The sequence below is a fragment of the Haliotis cracherodii genome, unplaced genomic scaffold, assembly GCF_022045235.1.
Source record: "Haliotis cracherodii isolate W230 unplaced genomic scaffold, xgHalCrac1.p SCAF_16, whole genome shotgun sequence".
Lineage (NCBI taxonomy): Eukaryota > Metazoa > Mollusca > Gastropoda > Lepetellida > Haliotidae > Haliotis > Haliotis cracherodii.
In genome coordinates, this window is record NW_027266271.1 from 28,682,293 (window position 1) to 28,706,449 (window position 24,157).

The window sequence follows — 24,157 nt, forward strand, 5'->3', positions numbered from 1 at the left end:
TTGCCGCATCTGACTTGATTTACAGAGAATATACACAAAATATTTCAACTCAGATCATCAACACTTTTGTTTATTTCATACATGCATGTGAGAAGGAAGAATCATATGCTGAAGTCCTCATGTATGGTAAAACAGACACCACAGAGCCCTCACACAGTGTCTGATGACATCACAAAGCACTCACAAAGTGTCTGATGACATCACAGAGCAATCACAAAGTGTCTGATGACATTACAGAGCACTCACACAGTGTCTGATGACAGCACACAGCACTCACACAGTGTCTGATGACATCACAAAGCACTCACAAAGTGTCTGATGATATCACAGAGCACTCACAGTGTCTGATGACATTTCAGAGCACTCACATGATGTCTGATACAGCACAGAGCAAACACACAGTGTCCGATGTCATCCCAGTGACGCCAGGCAGTGATTAAGAAGTGCTGATCGGCAGTTATTCTAGTGTCTGTCAGATGGCCTACTCCTTGTCCACAGCTGACTTCTGATGCCTGTGAGACACTCTGTTGGCCTAGGCATCCATCCTCCTCCTGTGAAGCCGTTGCTTGTACAGGTACAGCAGGTCCCCGGAGGATGTGTCGGGTCGGGGGAACGTCTGGACCAGCTCACCGATAAGGTTGATGGAAGTCTGGAACACCAAAGCCAACATCTTTATTCCTACATGGCAGTCTCCGTGGCACACAACCACCAGTATTCTAACTTACTCAGATGGCCAGATTGACAGTAAACATGCCATCTTGGTGTGAACTGTTAACTGCTAATCTGGTGAGACTGACACTTAATGTACCATCTTCGTATGATACATTTTTGTTTATCTGGTCACAGACACTTACGTACCATCCTGGTATGATACACTGTTAGTTGCTAATCTGGTCACAGACACTTACGTACCATCTTCGTATGATACACTTTTGTTTATCTGGTCATAGACACTTACATACCATCCTGGTATTATACACTCTTAGTTGCTAATCTGGTCACAGACACTTATGTACCATCCTGGTATGATACACTGTTAGTTGCTAATCTGGTCACAGACACTTATGTACCATCCTGGTATGATACACTGTTAGTTGCTAATCTGGTCACAGACACTTACGTACCATCCTGGTATGATACACTGTTAGTTGCTGATCTGGTCACAGACACTTACGTACCATCCTGGTATGATACACTGGTAATTGCTAATCTAGTCACAGACACTTACGTACCATCCTGGTATGATACACTTTTGTTTATCTGGTCACAGACACTTACGTACCATCTTCGTATGATACACTTTTGTTTATCTGGTCATAGACACTTACGTACCATCCTGGTATGATACACTGCTAGTTGCTAATCTGGTCACAGACACTTACGTACCATCCTGGTGTGATACACTGCTAGTTGCTAATCTGGTCACAGACACTTACGTACCATCCTGGTATGATACACTGCTAGTTGCTAATCTGATCATAGACACTTACGTACCATCCTGGTATGATACACTGTTAGTTGCTGATCTGGTCACAGACACTTACGTACCATCCTGGTATGATACACTGGTAATTGCTAATCTAGTTACAGACACTTACGTACCATCCTGGTATGATACACTTTTGTTTATCTGGTCACAGACACTTACGTACCATCCTGGTATGATACACTGTTAATTGCTAATCTGGTCAGGCAGACACTTGACCTACAATCTTGGTGTAATACACTGTTACTAAGGTGGTCAGACAGACACTCAACATACCATAAGGATACACTGTTTATTGCGAAGGCAACATTTTACTTTATTTCTTGGTTTACTTATTTCAAACTCATTTCAAAAGTGAGGTAGGCCAGTTTAAAAAAAAAAGCCTCAGAGATTTTTTTTACTTGACTTTAGTCCTAAAAAGTTATGCATAAAAAAAATATTCTGGAGTAACAAAATTAAAACAACTCAATTTTTCAAGAACACTTTATCATATCCTTGGCACTTAGCTTGTGCACAAATGGCAATATAATAATATTCATGTCATGGGTGGAAATGCATGAAAGATGCTGCTATTTTGGCAGCATGTGCAAAGTTTAACGCTTTCAACACCAGCCAACCAGAGGATTACTGCTGTGACACCGAGTTCCCAGAGACTCTTGTGTGATAGATGAAGCCAACATTTATCAAGGGAATTTTCAGCTTGTAAAACATTTTTGCTATTACATGTTTGGCCATACACTATTTGAAAGGTCTAATTAATCCTATTGTTTATCAATATGAAAGTTATATGTATTACATTATTTAGATAATTCATTAACAACTTAAAAAAGTTTGTTTTAAACAAAAATAATGTAAGCTAAAACATTCATAACATTCATTTTTGGCAATTATAAGATTTCATGAAATCCATTTACCTATTTCTTTTTTTTTTCATTTGTTTACGTAGATCTAGTTGGAACATTATTTTATAAAGAATTACAAATAATATCTGTTATCACCCATTTCCCAATGACAGAGGCTGTCCGCTCACTAACATGAGGAAATACCTCCATTTTCAAAGCTTCGTACTAATAACACATACGTCGAAGGCTGCCATGCCAGTATACACTAATAAACTTAAACTAAGCAGCAAAAAGAAAGTATAGGTTGGTAATTTGTAATTTTCCTAAAAACAGCGATAACTAGTGGAAAGTGGGTATTGGGAATATGACTGCCCAGGAACATGTACCAAAAAACACCTCACCCGAATGCGCTACCTTTGATTGCGCTCTTGCGGTGACGAAAAAATAGTGCAACAGGTTTCCTGCCTATGGCATAAACTGCACTTGCATGTTAGCTGTATAAATGCGTTCGTCTGCATGGTAATTTAATCGCCAATTAACTATGTTGTAACTAACTAGGCTTATGTTTGCTTCACATTCAGCGTGTTTATTCTACAATCACTTGTACACACCATCTCCAACAGTTGTTAATACAACTGTAAAAACAGCGGGAATTGATTTCAGCTTCACCAGTTATCACATGTTAGGTCACATGTGCAATATGCGAATGCTTACCAGTACTTCCGGCTCTCTACTCACGGATGTTGATTGTTTTACCGTGTCAGCTGGTTTGACAAATCTGCACCGAGGGGAGGGTTATTTCAACTTTATTTGCAGAAATTATTAAACTTTACTCAAGGAAAACAGATTCAAATCATGTTTATGTATGGAAATAGTTATTGGAACAGTTATTTAGGACAAAATGCAAAGTTTTATTGTCAAAAGCTGGGCTGGCTATTTTTTTAACATTTGGACTTTGAAAGAGCGGCTCATCTGTAAACCAAGAAATAAAAAAAGAGTTGCCTAAGGTGGTCAGACAGACAGTTAACGTACCATCCTGGTAAGATGCACTGTTGCTAAGGTGGTCAGACAGACAGTTAACGTACCATCCTGGTAAGATGCACTGTTGCTAAGGTGGTCAGACAGACAGTTAACGTACCATCCTGGTAAGATGCACTGTTGCTAAGGTGGTCAGACAGACAGTCAATATACCATCCTGGTAAGATGCACTGTTGCTAAGGTGGTCAGACAGACAGTTAACGTACCATCCTGGTAAGATACACTGTTGCTAAGGTGGTCACACAGACAGTTAATGTACCATCCTGGTAAGATGCACTGTTGCTAAGGTGGTCAGACAGACAGTTAACTTACCATCCTGGTAAGATATACTGTTGCTAAGGTGGTCAGACAGACATTTAATGTACCATCCTGGTAAGATGCACTGTTGCTAAGGTGGTCAGACAGACAGTCAATATACCATCCTGGTAAGATGCACTGTTGCTAAGGTGGTCAGACAGACAGTTAACGTACCATCCTGGTAAGATACACTGTTGCTAAGGTGGTCACACAGACAGTTAATGTACCATCCTGGTAAGATATGCTGTTGCTAAGGTGGTCAGACAGACAGTTAACGTACCATCCTGGTAAGATGAGAATCTACCCTGGCATCCACATCTCTGGCCTGAAGTCGATGGTGGTGATAGTTGAGGAAATGTTGTCTCGCTTCTGCTTCTTCCAGCTTCCGTTGTTGTTTCCTGTGACAAGATCAGCCCAGAGGTAAAAGACACAATACCTACAGAAACAAATCTTGGTTCCTGTGACCGTTATACCACCACCAGAACAAATAAGTGCAGTTAGAAAGAGGTGACACAAAGGTCTTTACTTGAAAAGCTCACATCAAATTGGGCAAACCAACCTGATCCTCGTATGTCCTACATCCCACCCTGTACACTACCTTATGCTGAGGTTAAGGGAGGTCAAATAGTGTTGTTCATACACGTATTAACGACAATTTCACGGTCATGTGACTGACCTCTTGTCCAGTGGAAAAGCCGTATGCCGTGTAAATTTCAAATTAAAAAATTACACATTACACAAAACTGTTTTTGACAAAGAGTCCATGGTGCAGACCACAATACTGAGACTGTAACAGAGCTGGATGAGCCGTGGTACCTGCACGGCTTGCACTTGTGGACATCATGCACTTCCTGCGAGGACAACTGAAACCCAACACATGCACTGTAATAATAATAATAATAATAATAATAATAATAATAATAACAACAATAATGCTGAGCCCATCCTTTCGTATTCTTTTGGTGTTGTTGTTTGGACGAAACAAGAAATTCAGGGTATTGACACCCTCACACGAAGAATCATGGTAGACAATAGATCCCACCACCCTCGCTCTTCCCTCAATTGCTTATATTTACCAATTATGATGGGAGGTCAAGGTTTGATTAATGTGGAGGCTCTTCATGATAGAATTGTTTTGTGCACACTTATTGGTCTGATGATCCTCTTGTGAAGCATGTCAAGACTCATGATGAAAATAATGCATTCCATTTCTGAAACGTGCCATGGATTTGGGGCATAATCTCAATCTCAGTGTGTTGAGAAGATCAGCAATCCGGCAGCTTGGATGAAGTCGGCTGGCGTGAAAAGTGAAACAGAAGACTTCCTGTTTGCTGCTCAGGACCAGTCACTTAACACTCAAAACCGTCATTGTGTGATTTTGCATCAAAAAGTATAAATATGAAATGTAGATTATGCAATGAATTTTATGAGACTGTCCAACACATTGTGAGTGGATGCCAAGCTTTGGCAAAGACACAGTATCTTAAACGACATGATGGTGTAGCTCGTCATTTTATTACCGTCTTCGCCATGCTGGTGGTTTTCACACAGAGGTCCATCCATGGTACGACCCAGAATATGTAGAGGGCGTCATGGAAAATGATGAATACAAAATTCTTTGGAATAGGCCCGTATACAGCCTCAGACGTATCCAGGACAACAAACCTGATCATGTCCTTTTTTGATAAATCCAATGAAATCATTTATGTTACTGAATTTTCTGTCCCCTTTGACACTAATGTGATTGACAAAATTCAGGAAAAACATGGCAAATATGCGCACCTCGCTTTCGAAATGTCATGTTTGCATCCCAAGTACAAAGTTGTCTGAAGCCCCATTGTTCTCGGTGCTTTAGGTTTGGTACCTACCAATCTGTTGACTGACATTAGGAGAGTACCCAGGTTTGCTGCCAGGAATACAGCCCTTCTGACAATCTGGGAAATGCAGAAGGCTGCAGTGTTGGTTAGTCTTCACATTCTCCGAAAGGTTCTCGGTGGGTTTGACTAGGCAGCGCTTCCTCGGAGAAGTCCCATTCGCTGTCTGGGTTACGTGTAGAGGAAGCAAGGGCCCTGAGCTGATGATGAACCTAACCAGCCTGACTGTGCCGGGATAACCCAGACCCTCTTTGCTGAATTTTTCTATTTTCATTTGTACATAATGATAATAATAAATATATTTGTATAGCGCAGCATTCACTGTGCATAGGTGCTCTGTGAGCTACATTCAGTGAAGGTCACTTTTATTGAACTTTTAGTGAGACTTCATCAATACCACACCAACACTGTCCAACTCCCCAGCGTACAAAGCAGACCTAACATGCTTCATCTGTTTTAACATGAGACTGCCCCACTCCCCACAGTACAAACCAGACCTAACACGCTTCATCTGTTTTAACATGAGACTGCCCCACTCCCCACAGTACAAACCAGACCAGATATGCTTCATCTGTTTTAACATTAGGCTGCCCCACATGATAGTGTGGGGAGATCGGTTAGCCTAGTGGTTTAAGCATTTGCTCATCACACAGAAGACCTGGGTTCGATTCCTGACATGGGTATAATGTGGGAAGCTTATTTCTGGTGTCCCATGCGTTATATTGCTGGAATATTGCTAAAAGCAGCATACACACTCACTCAATCACATGTTAATGTTATTATAAAAGTCCTATATATCTTTAAGAAGAGATAGGGTGGATGTATGACATGTCATGAGTATCTCTTTGATAAACTTTTAAGTTTCATTCATGTAACTTGAGAAGTTTCTAAACAATCATTTTCCATTGGAGATACTATGCACGAAACAAACATGGAGATCAAGGGCTGACCTGTGTGTGCAAAAAATCTAAACACATTGAGCAAGGGATGTAACTCTGGAAAAACATAATTTACGGCACCAATTTTTGTACTCAGACTTGACAAGTATCTCTTAGATAAACATCATTGCTTTCATTCTTGTAACTTCTTGAGTTTTTGAGAAAACTTTTCCCCTATGTCACACAGTATGCATTATGTTGAAAAGCACAGAGCAAGGACCATCACTCTGTAAAAATGGTAGGAGTAAATATAAACAGTATATATGCGCCAGCATCAATGATAGGTGCTCTGGGGTATTCAAGACAGACACACACAAGTCTCACCTTCTTCATCTTGTGGGTGAGGTTATCAAGCTTCAGTCTGTCCATCAGCGCAGGGGCCAGCCCATATGCTTCCAGCGGCTGACTGCTGAGTGTCTCCAACTGGTGTGCTCCAGCATCTCGTATGTCAGCCTCACCTGGCAAACACAGGGCAGGGCAGTTCAAAATACACTGTTTTGTTTGTTTGTTGTTTAATGCCGGACTCAGCAATATTCCAGCTATATGACGTCAGTCTGTAGAAGATAGAGTCTGGACAAGAAAATCCAGTGGTTGACATTATGAGCATCGATCCACCCATATTGGGATACAATGACATGAATCAATCAAGTTGCCGAGCCTGACCATCCGATCATGTTAGTCACCTCATACTACAAACACAATTGACTTTTACAGCAAGCATGGGTCGCTGAAGACCTATTCTACCCTGGATCTTCATGGGACTGAAAGGCACTAAGTGTAATTTGACTCAATGTTGAATGGGATTCCAAGAGCTGAAGTGAGTGAGCCTGGTTTTTAGCAACATTCCAGCCATTGATGCAGTTGATAGTTCATCAACCCTCTCCTTTTTTCAAATATTCTCAGCATTCTGCTATCAAAGCAGGTTTAGCAGATGATATCATCCATTGTATCAGGAGAATTCCACATCATGTCTGTCTCACAGATTGTCGGTTACATGTACATGATGTAGAAAGATAATGTAAAGGGAAGTTGGTGACAACTAAAGCTTTCTAAGTTACACTTACATCAATGACAGGGACTCCTTGTTCCACAACAATCAGCATATGACAATAACATAGTGCTGCTTTATTTATTGTCAGTGTTCAGGTAAACATTACAAAATAAGCTATGTCACTAAGGAATCAATTTAGCTACATAAAACATGCACCAGTGTACTCTGTTCTTGAAACACGGATCCTGATATTTATGTCTACTATACTTGCAACAAGTGCATGTAACCCTTACTATCCCTTACTTGTCCACACAGCAACGATCTGTGAACAAACCCTTCACATCTAAGCTTTATGTACCATACATCACTGTGTTGTGTGTAATTCATGACACAAAAATATGACACAGTCATCAGAGATCTGAGATTTTGGCTGACATGCCAGATACCCTCTCATCTTGCACGACCTCAAACATGACAGATACCCTCCCATCTTGTGTGACATCCGACATGACAGATACCCTCCCATCTTGTGTGACCTCCAACATGACAGATACCCTCCCATCTTGTGTGACCTCCAACATGACAGATACCCTCCCATCTTGTGTGACCTCCGACATGACAGATACCCTCCCATCTTGTGTGACCTCCAACATGACAGATACCTACCCATCTTGGGTGACCTCCAACATGACAGATACCCTCCCATCTTGTGTGACCTCCAACATGACAGATACCTACCCATCTTGGGTGACCTCCAACATGACAGATACCCTCCCATCTTGTGTGACCTCCAACATGACAGATACCTACCCATCTTGGGTGACCTCCAACATGGCTGACATGACAGATACCTACCCATCTTGCGTGACCTCAGCTGATTGATTGTCCGCTGGCAGAACTTCTTCTCATCACGACTTTTTGACGCTTTCTTGACTAAAATCAGAAAACAACAATGTTCTACAGAACATGTTCTAAGTATGCTTCATAAGAATTCCCTTATCTTGCAATGCTGACAACTTCACCAAATTCTCAGTATCTACCATTTTCATAAACAAAAGCCAGGACCTTCTATCAGTGATTTCTGTAACACTGACATCTACTATCTGCATCTCATGGAAAGTGTGGCCCTTTGACAGAAGCAGACAAATTAGTCCAACTTCTCTGTGTTAGTTAAGGATAATGAGAGGGGGATCTCATGGACTAAAACAAAATGTAGGACAAATCAGTGACTGAAAGCAACGATCCATGCTATCAGTGTGAAGAGAATTTCAAATGCCCAAAATGGCACAGTAAACTTCGCTAAAGTCCTGAGAATTCCGGAAGTTTGGAACTTTTAAATTATTAATTCCCTGATTATATTTCACATACAAAAACCATTTTCATGTAATAATTCCACCTCATACCAAATCCTCTTTCTGCAAAATTACGTCATGGAATAAGTCACAAAATACGTAACATGGAGCAGACATCTATTAAAGCTGGCTGCAGAAACCTTTCACTCTAGTGCATTTCCTCTTCTTCAGTAATCAGTAAACGTAAGCACGCCTCTGAGCTGATCTATGAGAGTATTGACCATAGGAAATAATGTATTGATGCATTTGTCTTTGATTATGAGACGAAAATAGCCTCTGTATTCACAATGCTTGTTTTTTCAAAGGCTGAAGTACATTTGGGCAATACGGCAAATTCTGAATTAACAGCACTTTATATAATTTCCTACTCAACTGGAGCTGTTTGTATTTATACCATTATTCTGTAATACGCACATCTCAAGTTGTACTGTACTATATTGTACTGTATGTTAAGTGCATCAATGTCAGTCATTTATCCTTCGCACCACGGCCAGTCCTGGAAAATGCGCAATACGGCAAATTCTGAATTAACAGCACTTTATATAATTTCCTACTCAACTGGAGCTGTTTGTATTTATACCATTATTCTGTAATACGCACATCTCAAGTTGTACTGTACTATATTGTACTGTATGTTAAGTGCATCAATGTCAGTCATTTATCCTTCGCACCACGGCCAGTCCTGGAAAATGCGCAATACGGCAAATTCTGAATTAACAGCACTTAATATAATTTCCTACTCAACTGGAGCTGTTTGTATTTATACCATTATTCTGTAATACGCACATCTCAAGTTGTACTGTACTATATTGTACTGTATGTTAAGTGCATCAATGTCAGTCATTTATCCTTCGCACCACGGCCAGTCCTGGAAAATGCGCAATACGGCAAATTCTGAATTAACAGCACTTTACATAATTTCCTACTCAACTGGAGCTGTTTGTATTTATACCATTATTCTGTAATACGCACATCTCAAGTTGTACTGTACTATATTGTACTGTATGTTAAGTGCATCAATGTCAGTCATTTATCCTTCGCACCACGGCCAGTCCTGTCAAAGTTATTCTCTCTGCTAAGAAAGGCTAAGAAAGGTGTTGCTTCCCAACCCTTATGGTTTAACCATTATTTAACAGATCCAGTATTAATTTTTAATGACTGGTTTAAAAAAGGTATAGTTACAATATAAGACTTGTATGATGAAAACAGATGGATCCCTTTCCCATGTTTACAACAATTTTATGATCTTAAAGGAACTTTTCTTCACTATAACCGTATGTTTTTTTTATATTCCAGTAAGTTGGAGACAAAATATTGATAAAAATCTACATTCCTCCTCTAACCTCACAGTATCTCCTTGGATTTATGATCTTACACGTTCTATTAAAGGAACAAAAGTTTTTTTATAATAAAGTGATAGGGAATTCCCTCACTCTCCCTAAATCTTGTTTGAAATGGGAAAATCAGCTAGGATGTTCTTTTCCATGGAAACAAATATTCAGTGTACATTGCCATGGGTTAAGGGACACAAAATTCAGGGACTTCCAGTTTAGATTTATTCATAAAGTAATATTTACTAAACATGAGTTATTAAGAATGAAACTTATTGATAACCATGAGTGTTCTATGTGTCATACTCACAAAGAAAATGTTTTTCATGTGTATATCGAATGTCATGTTGTTTAGAATTTTTGGTCAGATTTCTGTATTCACTTGACTCTTATTTTGCATAGAAAAATTCATATAACTGACAACGAGCTCCTTTTTGGTACCTCTGATGTATTAATTAACCATTTAATTGTAGCTGCTAAAAGATTTATCTTTGTCCAGTGTATTAAGAATAAAAATGTTGACTTAGTTGCTTTTAAGAACACAATAAGAAGTATCTATGACGTTAAATATCATATTGCATGTAGAAACAATTACTTTAACAGAAAATGGGCTTTGTTTACTCAAACTGTAAAATAACTTATTCATTTGATGCTTGCAACATAATTTGATGTACCATAAATACCGCACCTACTTAATTGTATACATAAATATGCCTTCATCTGTACCATGCTGTGGATTATGCCTTAGGCCTCCTCTGTACCACATCCTTTCATGAATTACCTTTAAACATGAAATTGTACTGTTATTCCACTGCATCTGTATCCTGTGTATATGACTGAATAAAAAAAAAAAGAAAAAAAAGAAAGAAAGGTGTTGTTTTCATTGTACCCTCCAATCACATGATGTTTTGAATGTTTTAGGTTCGTGGTTTTCTAGATTGACCCTTTTAAAGTCCATGGACATCAAATGTGTCATATTTAACACCCATCACTGATGCACATTCAGCAAGTCCCACGCTGTGACTACCTGATCCTCAGATAAGTCAGCTCTTACAATAAGCAGTGGGTGATTACATTGCAGGTCATATCAGAACAACCTCTCATCTCAAACTGCCGTGCTTACCATATTCAGAAAGTGAAAGTCTGAATAGGTTTTCTAATCATGCAACTGTGAAAAGGTTAACATGAGGCATTCCAAACAAGAGTTACGGGACATATGACTGGTTCTGTGAAAGTCTCGTCTACCTCTCGCATCAGTGGGATAAACATTTGAAACCAAAGAGACTCCCCATAGTCCATGGGAAGTACTTCCATACAATCTTGGCCATCACATAGACATTCCAGAATTTTCAAATTTTCAAATTCTGAATCAAATCTAATCTGGAATAGAAGTTGCCAGTTTGAAATTAGTGTCATAAAGCTTGAGAAAGCTTTATGAAAGGCTTATGTCGACTTCCTGTTAGTAATTTCCTTGGTTAGTCAAACTTCGTGATAGGTTGCTCCGACTGGTGCTAGGACGGGTACCTTGGGTACTCGGGTCGGGTTGGTACTGAGCAGGACCCGAGTACCCACAGGACTGCACGGTTACACTACAAGTCACCAATGTCCACATTTCTTTCTGACTATACACCAATTCCTTCTGACCTTTACATGTTTGAATAAAAATAAAACTTAATTCAACTTCAGTGTATGCACGACCAGATCGAGTCATACGTGTATCTAAATACATATTGACAGGGCTACGGTCAAACTATTCCCAATTGGACATTTTGTTCCTGTCTCTTGAGACCTACAGTGGGTACCCGGGTAGGGTCTGGTAATAGGGGGTGGGTACCCAGGTAGTAAATTTGGACTCGCCCCAGCCCTAGTTCTAACTTGACCTGTGATGGCATGTCCTCATATCATTGTGTAGCAGTTGCCAGCACTAAGATCTCAGTTAAGGAGGTTGACAAGGTTCCTTGGAGTTATATGATGCGTATTTGTTTTATTCAAAGAACTATACTTTAAGAATCACCATAGATGGTCTCTTCCCAACTGACTAATGACCATGATTTGAAACTAGGAGATGACGAGTGCAATGGCATGGTCTAGACATGACAGATATCAATTTTGCTGATATCCACTTTTGGCCCGCTGTTGCAAAATGTGCACTTACCCTGCTGAGGCCTTGTACTGTGATTAGAAACTGTCTTTGATGCCTTCAGACGTCCCAGCAAGTTGTTAAGGAAGTTTTCCCTTGCTTCAAAAGCCTCGGCCTTAGCTAAATCTTCAGCCTGAAGAGCAGAACTAAAACCTGTAAGTCTAGACCCCATCAACCATGAAGTACTACCGTGTGGGCAATCTTGTTGCCACCGACAATACCAAGAGACAAAATTGAGTCCTGAAGAACTACCATGTAGACAATCACTGAGTGAGTGAGTGGAAGGATGGGTGTGTGTAAATGAGTGGATGGATGAGTGAGTGAGTGAGTGAGAGGGAGGATGGGAGTGAGTGAGTGAGTGAGTGAGAGGGAGGATGGGAGTGAGTGAGTGGAAGGATGGGTGAGTGTGAATGAGTGAGTGAGTGGGAGGATGGGTGTGTGTGAGTGAGTGAGTGAGTGGGAGGATGGGTGTGAGTGAGTGAGTGAGTGGGAGGATGGGTGTGAGTGAGTGAGTGGGAGGATGGGTGTGTGTGAGTGAGTAAGTGAGTGGGAGGATGGGTGTGAGTGAGTGAGTGAGTGGGAGGATGGGAGTGAGTGAGTGAGTGGAAGGATGGGTGAGTGTGAATGAGTGAGTGAGTGGGAGGATGGGTGTGTGTGAGTGAGTGAGTGAGTGGGAGGATGGGTGTGAGTGAGTGAGTGGGACGATGGGTGTGAGTGAGTGAGTGAGTGAGAGGGAGGATGGGTGTGTGTGAATGAGTGAGTGAGTGGGAGGATCGGTGTGAGTGAGTGAGTGAGTGGGAGGATGGGTGTGTGTGAATGAGTGAGTGAGTGGGAGGATGGGTGTGTGTGAGTGAGTGAGTGGGAGGATGGGTGTGAGTGAGTGAGTGGGAGGATGGGTGTGAGTGAGTGAGTGAGTGAGAGGGAGGATGGGAGTGAGTGAGTGAGTGGGAGGATGGGTGTGTGTGAATGAGTGAGTGGGAGGATGGGTGTGAGTGAGTGAGTGAGTGGGAGGATGGGTGTGAGTGAGTGAGTGAGTGGGAGGATGGGTGTGAGTGAGTGAGTGAGTGGGAGGATGGGTGTGAGTGAGTGAGTGAGTGGGAGGATGGGTGTGAGTGAGTGAGTGAGTGAGTGGGAGGATGGGAGTGAGTGAGTGAGTGGGAGGATGGGTGTGTGTGAATGAGTGAGTGGGAGGATGGGTGTGAGTGAGTGAGTGAGTGAGTGAATGGGAGGATGGGTGTGAGTGAGTGAGTGAGTGGGAGGATGGGTGTGAGTGAGTGAGTGAGTGGGAGGATGGGTGTGAGTGAGTGAGTGAGTGAGTGGGAGGATGGGAGTGAGTGAGTGAGTGGGAGGATGGGTGTGTGTGAATGAGTGAGTGGGAGGATGGGTGTGAGTGAGTGAGTGAGTGAGAGGGAGGATGGGAGTGAGTGAGTGAGTGGGAGGATGGGTGCGTGTGAATGAGTGGGAGGATGGGTGTGAGTGAGTGAGTGAGTGAGAGGGAGGATGGGAGTGAGTGAGTGAGTGGGAGGATGGGTGTGAGTGAGTGAGAGGGAGGATGGGAGTGAGTGAGTGAGTGGAAGGATGGGTGTGTGAGTGAGTGAGTGAGTGAGTGAGTGAGTTGGAGGATGGGTGTGAGTGAGTGAGTGAGTGAGAGGGAGGATGGGAGTGAGTGAGTGAGTGGAAGGATGGGTGTGAGTGAGTGAGTGAGTGAGAGGGAGGATGGGAGTGAGTGAGTGAGTGGGAGGATGGGTGTGTGTGAATGAGTGAGTGGGAGGATGGGTGTGAGTGAGTGAATGAGTGGGAGGGAGGATGGGAGTGAGTGAGTGAGTGGGAGGATGGGTGTGTGTGAATGAGTGTGTGAGTGAGTGTGAGTGAGTGAGTGAGTGAGTGGGAGGATGGGTGTGAGTGAGTGAGTGTGTGAGTGAGTGTGAGTGAGTGAGTGAGTGGGAGGATGGGTGTGTGTGAATGAGTGTGTGAGTGAGTGTGAGTGAGTGAGTGAGTGAGTGAGTGGGAGGATGGGTGTGAGTGAGTGAGTGAGTGGGAGGATGGGTGTGAGTGAGTGAGTGAGTGAGAGGTAGGATTGGAGTGAGTGAGTGAGTGGGAGGATGGTTGTGAGTGAGTGAGTGAGTGAGTGAGAGGGAGGATGGGAGTGAGTGAGTGAGTGGAAGGATGGGTGTGAGTGAGTGAGAGGGAGGATGGGAGTGAGTGAGTGAGTGGGAGGATGGGTGTGTGTGAATGAGTGAGTGGGAGGATGGGTGTGAGTGAGTGAGTGAGTGGGAGGATGGGTGTGAGTGAGTGAGTGAGTGAGTGGGAGGATGGGTGTGAGTGAGTGAGTGAGTGGGAGGATGGGTGTGAGTGAGTGAGTGAGTGGGAGGATGGGTGTGAGTGAGTGAGTGAGTGAGAGGGAGGATGGGAGTGAGTGAGTGAGTGGGAGGAAGGGTGTGTGTGAATGAGTGAGTGGGAGGATGGGTGTGAGTGAGTGAGTGAGTGGGAGGGAGGATGGGAGTGAGTGAGTGAGTGGGAGGATGGGTGTGTGTGAATGAGTGGAAGGATGGATGTGTGAGTGAGTGAGTGAGTGAGTGGGAGGATGGGAGTGAGTGAGTGAGTGAGTGGGAGGATGGGTGTGTGTGAATGAGTGGGAGGATGGGTGTGAGTGAGTGAGTGAGTGAGAGGGAGGATGGGAGTGAGTGAGTGAGTGGGAGGATGGGTGTGAGTGAGTGAGAGGGAGGATGGGAGTGAGTGAGTGAGTGGAAGGATGGGTGTGTGAGTGAGTGAGTGAGTGAGTGAGTGAGTGAGTGAGTGGGGGGATGGGTGTGAGTGAGTGAATGAGAGGGAGGATGGGAGTGAGTGAGTGAGTGGGAGGATGGGTGTGAGTGAGTGAGAGGGAGGATGGGAGTGAGTGAGTGAGTGGAAGGATGGGTGTGTGAGTGAGTGAGTGAGTGAGTGAGTGAGTGAGTGGGGGGATGGGTGTGAGTGAGTGAGTGAGTGAGAGGGAGGATGGGAGTGAGTGAGTGAGTGGGAGGATGGGTGTGTGTGAATGAGTGAGTGGGAGGATGGGTGTGAGTGAGTGAGTGAGTGGGAGGGAGGAGGGGAGTGAGTGAGTGAGTGGGAGGATGGGTGTGTGTGAATGAGTGTGTGAGTGATTGTGAGTGAGTGAGTGAGTGAGTGAGTGAGTGGGAGGATGGGTGTGAGTGAGTGAGTGTGTGAGTGAGTGTGAGTGAGTGAGTGAGTGAGTGGGAGGATGGGTGTGTGTGAATGAGTGGGAGGATGGGTGTGAGTGAGTGAGTGAGTGAGAGGGAGGATGGGAGTGAGTGAGTGAGTGGGAGGATGGGTGTGAGTGAGTGAGAGGGAGGATGGGAGTGAGTGAGTGAGTGGAAGGATGGGTGTGTGAGTGAGTGAGTGAGTGAGTGAGTGGGAGGATGGGTGTGAGTGAGTGAGTGAGTGAGAGGGAGGATGGGAGTGAGTGAGTTAGTGGGAGGATGGGTGTGAGTGAGTCAGTGAGAGGGAGGATGGGAGTGAGTGAGTGAGTGGAAGGATGGGTGTGAGTGAGTGAGTGAGTGAGAGGGAGGATGGGAGTGAGTGAGTGAGTGGGAGGATGGGTGTGTGTGAATGAGTGAGTGGGAGGATGGGTGTGAGTGAGTGAGTGAGTGAGTGGGAGGATGGGAGTGAGTGAGTGGAAGGATGGGTGAGTGAGTGAGCGTGAGTGAGTGAGTGAGTGGGAGGATGGGTGTGAGTGAGTGAGTGAGTGGGAGGATGGGTGTGAGTGAGTGAGTGAGTGAGAGGTAGGATTGGAGTGAGTGAGTGAGTGGGAGGATGGGTGTGAGTGAGTGAGTGAGTGAGTGAGAGGGAGGATGGGAGTGAGTGAGTGAGTGGAAGGATGGGTGTGAGTGAGTGAGTGAGTGAGAGGGAGGATGGGAGTGAGTGAGTGAGTGGGAGGATGGGTGTGAGTGAGTGAGTGAGTGGGAGGATGGGTGTGAGTGAGTGAGTGAGTGGGAGGATGGGTGTGTGAGTGAGTGAGTGAGTGAGTGGGAGGATGGGTGTGTGTGAATGAATGTGAGTGAGTGAGTGAGTGAGTGAGTGAGTGAGTGAGTGGGAGGATGGATGTGTGTGAGTGAGTGAGTGAGTGAGTGGGAGGATGGGTGTGTGTGAGTGAGTGAGTGAGTGAGTGGGTGGGTGGGTGAGTGAGTGAGTGAATGAGTGAGAGGATGGGTGTGTGTGTGTTAGTCAGTGAGTGTGTGAGTGAGTGAGTGAGAGGATGGGTGTGTGTGAGTGAGTGAGAAAACAGGTGACATACAGACAGCTCCCGGATCTCTTCAGTAGCAGGACCAAAGATGTGGCTCTCTGTGAAGTCAAGCGTGTGCCCATCACGACTTGTTGCTGTCAGACTCGGACTCTCAAAGGAACTGCAACATGCACACATTTATACACTACAACATCAGTGGATCATCACACAGTAGTTCAGCATCTTCATCAACTTATGATCATAGGGCATTTGGAACACAAGTGATGAGGAATTAATACCACCGACAAAAATGTGGGAACTAATGAAATGATAGTGACAATGTATAGTGATGATAAATGTCTGTAAAATTAAATTTGTGCATGTATATCAAAATCTTGATTCTTCTGCATGACGCCATTGATGCACCAAACTTCCAAGGTGTTGCCTGGCCCACCCGAGTCTTTGGTAAGCTGCCATCATGCTTCCACAAGGGCTACATTGAGGCAGTTTTTAATGGTAGATGTTGAAATTTGACTTCCTGTTTATTGTACGGAATTCTCTATAGATAACAGGAGCAGATCTGAATCTATTGCACAGTGCAATTAAAGTGATGAGATTATCTTGTATAGGTGTTGTTTTTGTGGGCCTGCCACACCCAGGTCTCATTGCAACCTCATCTGTTTGAAGGTACTTGTCTCACAATTGAGGAATAACACTTTATGATTTGCCAAATATTCAACTTGGGATATTGCCCCCCTCTATCGTACCCCCGATTGGCCATGTTGTCTGTTCATTGAGATACTGTCTCATAGGCATATTTAAGCACGTGCTTAGCTCTTCTGCATTAGTGATAGTAAAGCGCGCACACCTTGGCACACAGTGTGTATCACGTGCTGTTCATGCCTGATGTATGTGAAACTTAATTGTGATTAAATGTTCTCTTCCAGTGGTAGAAACTAACATTCTTTTTCCACTAGTCCTTATAACAATAACATATAGCAAAGCCCTTAAAAATGGCAAATTTATACTAGTCCTTTAGATACCTTAACAATTGGGCAGTTTGGCAAGGATTACGGGACTAGTGCCAATTTCTAACTCTGGTTTTCAGATGCAGCGTCACAGTATTGTAAAGGTACACCTCAACAATAGCTCCAATCAGATCATTAGTCCCCTTACTTTCTTTCGGTATATACATGTACATCGGCTTCTCAGTATCATAATTGAAAACAATTTTACAAACAGAGACTGCTTTGAGTCGATTACCCTATGTCCAATAACTACTGGGTATCAGTTTAACAATGTGCACAGCAGGCTTTGTACATACTCCTCCAGGTACTTCCTCTCCTGGTTACTAGTGTCCTCTGAGGCGACGGTCTCCAGATAGCTGCGGGAGTCCTGCCCCTCTTGTACTGAGGACCTCACAGTGTCTGTAGGAAACGCGCTGTCCTCAAACGTATCTGAGTATGAGAAAGCATCCTCAACATCTGTTCCTTCTTCTACATCAGTGAAGTCTTCCTGGTAGGTTAGAGTATCCGACACATCACTTGTATAGGCATGTGTGTAGGATGTTCTGTCATAGCTAACACCTCCACTAGAATGCTCATTGGTAGTCTGCTTCTCACGACTAGCGAACGTAGGTGTACGACTGTGTGATGTCTGATGGCTCGGGCTCGTGCTGGAGTTCTGACTTGTCTTACTGGTATTACACTTCTTCCTATGAGTGAGTGTCTGTGTGTGTGTGCTGTCATCACTGAGACTTCCACTGGAGTACTGGCTTGTTCTGCTGATATATTTGTCCTCATCAAATGGGATTGTATAAACTATCTCTGGCGAAGACGTCTCGGAGGGAATCGATGTTCCTTCAAATGTGTCAGAATAGGAGTACTTGTTTGACACACTGGAAGCCATCGTGGGAGATTTCAAGCTCAATATGTTGTTGAAAGTGTGATTAGTTTCTTACACTTGTAGCCATGGTAACATGTCAACGATCATATTTGTTAACATTTCAGTATTTCCTTCATGCAAACACTTCTGAAACAAGAGAGGGAAAAACATTCAGTGGAAACTCCTTGATAATAGAAATTGCAAATACATTGGCGAAATAAGACAAAAAATTGAGAAGGGCTCACTAATACCCCAACTTCTACCCACACATATTTAAAAAATGCAATATTTTCTCAGAAAATCCACTCATCAAAATCAAACTTTGCACTGCACCTGTCTCATTGGTAGAGAAATTGTACCCCTTATTGGAAAAGAATCCATTTTTTTGTGCAAATGTTGCAGTGAAAGTTGCAGTAAAAGTTCACAACATGAAATAAATCCTAATTTTTCAGAAAATACACATATCAAAATTATTTTTTGCACTGCACCTCTTCTATTAATATGGAAACTTTTCCATGAAAGTGAAAAAAGTCTATGAAGTAGTTTTCAAGTAATAGGTCGCGAAAACGTGTAACTAAAAAAGTTCTAAGTGAAAAACTGAAAAAAACTGTAGTTCTTTAGAAAATCCAAATGATAAAATCAACCTTTGCACTGCACCTCCGCAATAGGTATAGAAAGTGTTCACCAAGTTTGAAAAGAATCTATGACGTAGTTTTCAAGTTATAGGTTGCACAAAAAGTTGTCCTCAGAAGGACAGACGGAATGACGGATGGTATACCTTGGTATAACTATATAACCCTGCCCTTGTAGGTCAGTGAAATAATAATCGAGAGGAAACAGTCAGACATTGAAACTGGCACAAGTCCTGTACCAGTCTGTGCCAAAAACTTTTAAGCCTACATGACTCTTTACATCATTTTCAGTGGAGTAAGTATTATTATATGGACTAGAACTAGCTGAGATTACATGAGCAAAGAGAATTGTATTAGATGCTGGCTTCGGATCAGTGGCATAAGCCACAGACTGCTATACTAGATTATAGGCGGAACCCAAATCAATAAGTAAGGTTTCCATTTAATATTTAGAGACGACTTAATTTGGGAAGGTTTTCCACTTTGTACAACTTGTACCCTAGCTGATACAAACCTTCCGTGCCATGTGAGGAACTGAAACACCGCCACCTTGACGGCTTTTTATAGTCAGGGTGGGGTTTAAAGAGATCTATTGAAAACATTTTTTTAATCATGTTAAATAGTCATGCAAAGTACATATTCACACCAAAGAATATGGCATCAACCCTCTTATTCCCGCCTCTGGAGCCAACACCGAGGATGATTGCAGTCATATTCTGTGTCTAAATCGAGGATATGTTATTGTGTGACAAAAAACTGTTTTGGCAAAAATCTCAAACTGGGCCCAAAAATGGCAATTAGGTTTCAATCCCGATAAGACCAAAACTATAACATTCAGTCGCAAAGTCAATTCTGGTTTTAGACCAAACTTATACATGGAGAGTAGTGTTATGGTTAATGAAGAAGTACAAAGTCATAAACATTTAGGAATTTCACTTCAATCTGATTGTTCATGGAAAATACACATTAACGAAATTATTCAAAAAATCAGTCCAATGATCAACAGCTTTAAATACAGACTAACAAGAAATACGCTTGAAACTATGTACACATCTTTTATTCTACCAAACTTCGACTACTGCTGTCATATTTGGGACAACTGTACAAACGAACAATCATTGTTACTCGAGAATTTACATTTGGACGCATTGAGAACTATTTGTGGGGCGGTTCGGTGTACCAGTCATGTTAAAATTTATAACAAAACAAACTTTCAGTCCTTAAAAGAATGACAACACCGCTTCAAACTGATTACATTTTACAAAATGAAAAACAGTATTTCACCTGTATATCTCAACGATCTCATTCCCAGTCCAGTCTCTGATAATAGCAATTATAACCTTAGAAATAAATCCAACATACAAACAATCAAATGTAGAACCCAGACCTATGCTGAATCATTTCTTCCGAATACGATTAATCTGTGGAATGCTCTACCCAATGAAGTTACTAACTCTTGCTCATTAAAAGAATTCAAATCTTTATTTAATCGTTCTGATACAATTATTAATAATTTTGACCTAAAATACGGTCATAGATCATGCCAAATTGTCCACTGTCGCCTGAGGCTCGGCTGCAGTGACCTAAACACTGATAAGTTTAGACATGCATCAGACATATCAGACTGCACTTGTGGGTATCACTTTGAAGACACAATTCACTTTTTCTATACCTGTCAAAAATACCATAATATCAGAAACACTATGTACTTCTACACACATGGGTATGATTTAAAAACGATATTACACGGCAATAGTTCAGTTAGCAGTTCTACAAACATGACTATTCTTAAATCAGTTCACGATTTCAATGTCAAAAGCAAAAGATTCGAGTAGCTTAATAATATGCATGTAGTAATGGAAAACTGCTATATTTTATTTCACAGACACCACTTGTACTGGCTTCATAGTTCATATATTTCATTTGTACATTTAGTATGTTTATGTTTAGCACTATCTTACACATAATCTGATATATAACCAGTTGTTGTAAAGTTATTACCTGGAGAGGTATTTACATAAGCAAGTTTTGCTTGTTTACTGATCCAGATTTCATTTCAAATAAAAATATGTTTAAACCAAAAAACTGTTTTTGTGTACCTTTTTAGAGAAATATTAATGTGACAGGTATATTTAGTGTGATAGTGTCAGTTTTAGTTCCATTATATGTTGTTAAATAAATTGTCTGTGTTTATTTTGTTCTCTGTTTGTCACTGTACATAGTAGTCCATGTTATAATGATGGGTGTCTTTGTACCAGATGAGCAGCGGCACTGTGCATGTAATGAGATAAATGTCAGCCACTAATATCCCTCCATTGATCAATGTGGTATATACTGTAAACAGCTTTATTTCTGCGTCGTTAAAATATTGCGAATACCAGACCAAAGACAATACAGCGACGAGATATTTTTGTGAGTTGCCGTGTTCAGATGACCCCTCGATTACCAAACAATAGACAGCTTCTCTCCAAAGCTAGTTAATCTGAGTTGGCCGGAAAGTTGACCGGAAGCGATTGCGACCAATTATCAAATACGATAATTGACTCAACTCAGTGTCATGACTGTGAGTTTGAATGCAAACTATATAAGAAGACAATGTCATTTGTGATGTATTGTGTGAGCATTCTGCATCCTTTTTTTTTTAAACTTATTGAGTAACTTGTGGTTTTGGTTGATGATTTCAACATTTGATGACGTGTTGCAATGAATAAAGTATGTATGTATTATTTATACTTATTTTTGCGTTTTTAATTTTTGTGATTGAGTCTCGTTCGCAAAACTCGCAATAATAAAACGGTCGCAAATATTCCCTGTTTACAGTATTATTACATCTGTTTAAACCAACTGAATCAACCATCACTTGACAATACAATTAACACAATTCATACATAACACTTGCATGTATCTGTTAAGAAAACAAATTTAGCTTTAGCCCTATGCTTGTTGTTTGGCATAAAGACAGCACAGTCCACAATGTTTTGACAATGGTGTCAATCTACAACAGGTACATTTTGCACAGGAATAACTGTCTCGCAATAATGTTTTTATTGATAAACATTAATTTTATTTAGAAATCTCAGGACAAAGTTTAACATTACATTGTGTTCCCTAGTCTTTCGTGGCCACATCAGATTGATCGTCTTCTCTTGGTACATCTTTCTCCATCTTATGGCTCCTGTCAAGACTATTGTTACTTACCACTATGATGTCATCAAGTTGCGAGAGCATGTTCGAATCTCAAGAAAGGAAGTCATGATAGACCAATGTTTAATCATGAAATATACCATGCTTCGTTCTTAATTGTTCTTTGCAATTTATTGTGTAGCTATGTTATACATAAATATACTACTACAACTGCAACAGTGAGATGTATTACAATATAACTTTACATATCTAAGGGACTTTGTTGCTAGCTCTCACCAGGGTTCGATGACAGCACGAGGAGGATAAATATGTAAATGAACATGTTTATTATGTTTAAGGATATTTTCTCAGTGAAAGTTGTGTTTAACAAAGTGCATAAAAATGAAAAAGATGAAAAACACATCAATAGACTGTATAAGTTTTGAAGAACTTGGCTGGCCACAAGGACCTCTGGGTGGGAGAGTGATTGGCTTCATACAGCCATTGCATATAATCTAGGCTTTGATAAACACTGGTTTCTAATCTAACCAAGCTGTCAATCAATATTTTGTAACTCATCCATAAAAAAACAAAACACACAAGCTTTCTCTTCAATTTTCCCCTAACAAAACACTTGACTAAAGCCAGTTTACTTTGCAGTGCTTGCGTTGTCTGCTTTACTGTGCGGAGCTCAATCTCATTTAAATCAGATCTAAGTTCACACTGCTGCTAAACAAAGATCTGAGGACATCCCATTACGGGTCCCGTAAGAACGACCTTTAGCGCACTTTGCCCAACCACTGAAACGACTAACAAGAAGTCGACATAAGCCAATTAGAAAGAAGCTTTCTCGAGCTTTACAGTACTCGTTTCAACCTGTTGACTTCCATTTTGACTACGCTTATAATATATGTTACACATTTTATGATGAAAATTATGAAAACTGAACAAATGAACATTCTGGAACGTCTAAAATATGGTTGCGATTGTACGGCAGTGCTTCCCACGAACTGTGCATTGCCTCCTCCGTTCAAATGTTTATCCCACGGGAGGGAGAGATAGACGATAATTTTGACGGAATCAGTAACTATCATACGGAATACCCCGTTTTAAAGTTTTCGAGACTGCATGATTAGAAAACACATTCCGACTGTCACTTTTATGATCTGGTAAGCAACGCTTTGATTGGTGGGATGAAAGGTCGTTCTGATGTGACCCGTAATGGGATGTCCTCAGATCTTTGATTAGCAGCAGTCCTTGCCAAGTGGCCCAATAGTTAAGGTATCACAAGGACTAGTAGAAATTTGACATTTTTTAGGGTTTTGCTATGTGTTATCATTATAAGGACTAGTGTACTAAAACAGTTCGTTTCTACCCCTGTGTTTTAGATTTGTTTATTTTCTCAGGACATGCAGTCAAAAGAAATAATCTAACAAGACAGTTTTACGCCCGGGTCGGGGAGTGCATTGTTAACAGTCTACATTGTGCTGGCTGTACAAAGTGAATCTCGAAATCGGACATTGTCAAAGCATACGAGAGAGTGGATCCGAGCCTGTTATTGTTACGCTACAGAGTTGTTATCAGTGAATTGTATGTTTTACAAGCAGATCTATCCCAAGTTTCGACATACCAATAACTTCAGCGGAACTAATTCATCCGGCATATGATTAAACCCGCTCATACCATGACTTGCTTACTTCCATATAGCGGTCGTCCAAGTTTTGTTGTACCAACTTGCCCGCTTACAACATAATCAATATAAAAAGGCAGACTTAAAATAACAAGAAATGTTTATTTAATGTCAGATAAGATTAGGAAATAGACAAAATTATTATCAAGTGTTGTGCTCAAAGCAAAGGAGACACTGTGAAAAGATACATAGGATTTCATTGTTGTAAGTGGCATCAAGGAAAGACAACTCCTCCAAACTTATTTTAGTCTGCTTTCCCAGCAGGTCATTCAATTTGGTTTCGTGAGGTCTCGACCCGCTAGACCCACCATGGTTAATGG

The 24,157-nt window shown here is 41.6% G+C and overlaps 1 protein-coding gene across 3 annotated transcripts; it reads right to left on the reverse strand.

Annotated features, from left to right (window-relative positions):
• Positions 1-113: 113 nt before the first annotated feature.
• On the reverse strand, positions 114-23,875 carry LOC139463541 (serine-rich adhesin for platelets-like). Of its 3 annotated transcripts, none has more exons than XM_071244812.1 (9): positions 23,778-23,875; positions 17,833-18,539; positions 16,581-16,689; positions 12,305-12,422; positions 8,322-8,399; positions 6,800-6,933; positions 4,480-4,526; positions 3,944-4,061; positions 114-649 (listed from the first exon to the last, which is right to left on the reverse strand). In XM_071244812.1, the coding sequence occupies exons 2-9, from the start codon at positions 18,414-18,416 to the stop codon at positions 533-535; spliced, it is 1,305 nt and encodes a 434-aa protein (XP_071100913.1). In that variant the 5' UTR covers positions 18,417-18,539; positions 23,778-23,875; the 3' UTR covers positions 114-532. The 3 variants fall into 3 exon arrangements, with proteins under 3 accessions (XP_071100913.1, XP_071100914.1, XP_071100915.1); XM_071244813.1 differs by having other exon boundaries at positions 23,831-23,872; XM_071244814.1 differs by lacking the exon at positions 4,480-4,526 and having other exon boundaries at positions 542-649.
• Positions 23,876-24,157: the final 282 nt, after the last annotated feature.

Excerpts from the sequence above, each read along its gene's own strand:
- LOC139463541 (XM_071244812.1), bottom strand. The coding sequence starts at position 18,416 with ATGGCTTCCAGTGTGTCAAACAAGTACTCCTATTCTGACACATTTGAA. Across the intron at positions 6,934-8,321 it reads GCTGAGGTCACGCAAGATGG|GTGAGGCTGACATACGAGAT; the intron begins GTAGGTATCTGT and ends TGTGTTTGCCAG. Across the intron at positions 650-3,943 it reads ATTCTCATCTTACCAGGATG|ACTTCCATCAACCTTATCGG; the intron begins GTACGTTAACTG and ends TTGGTGTTCCAG.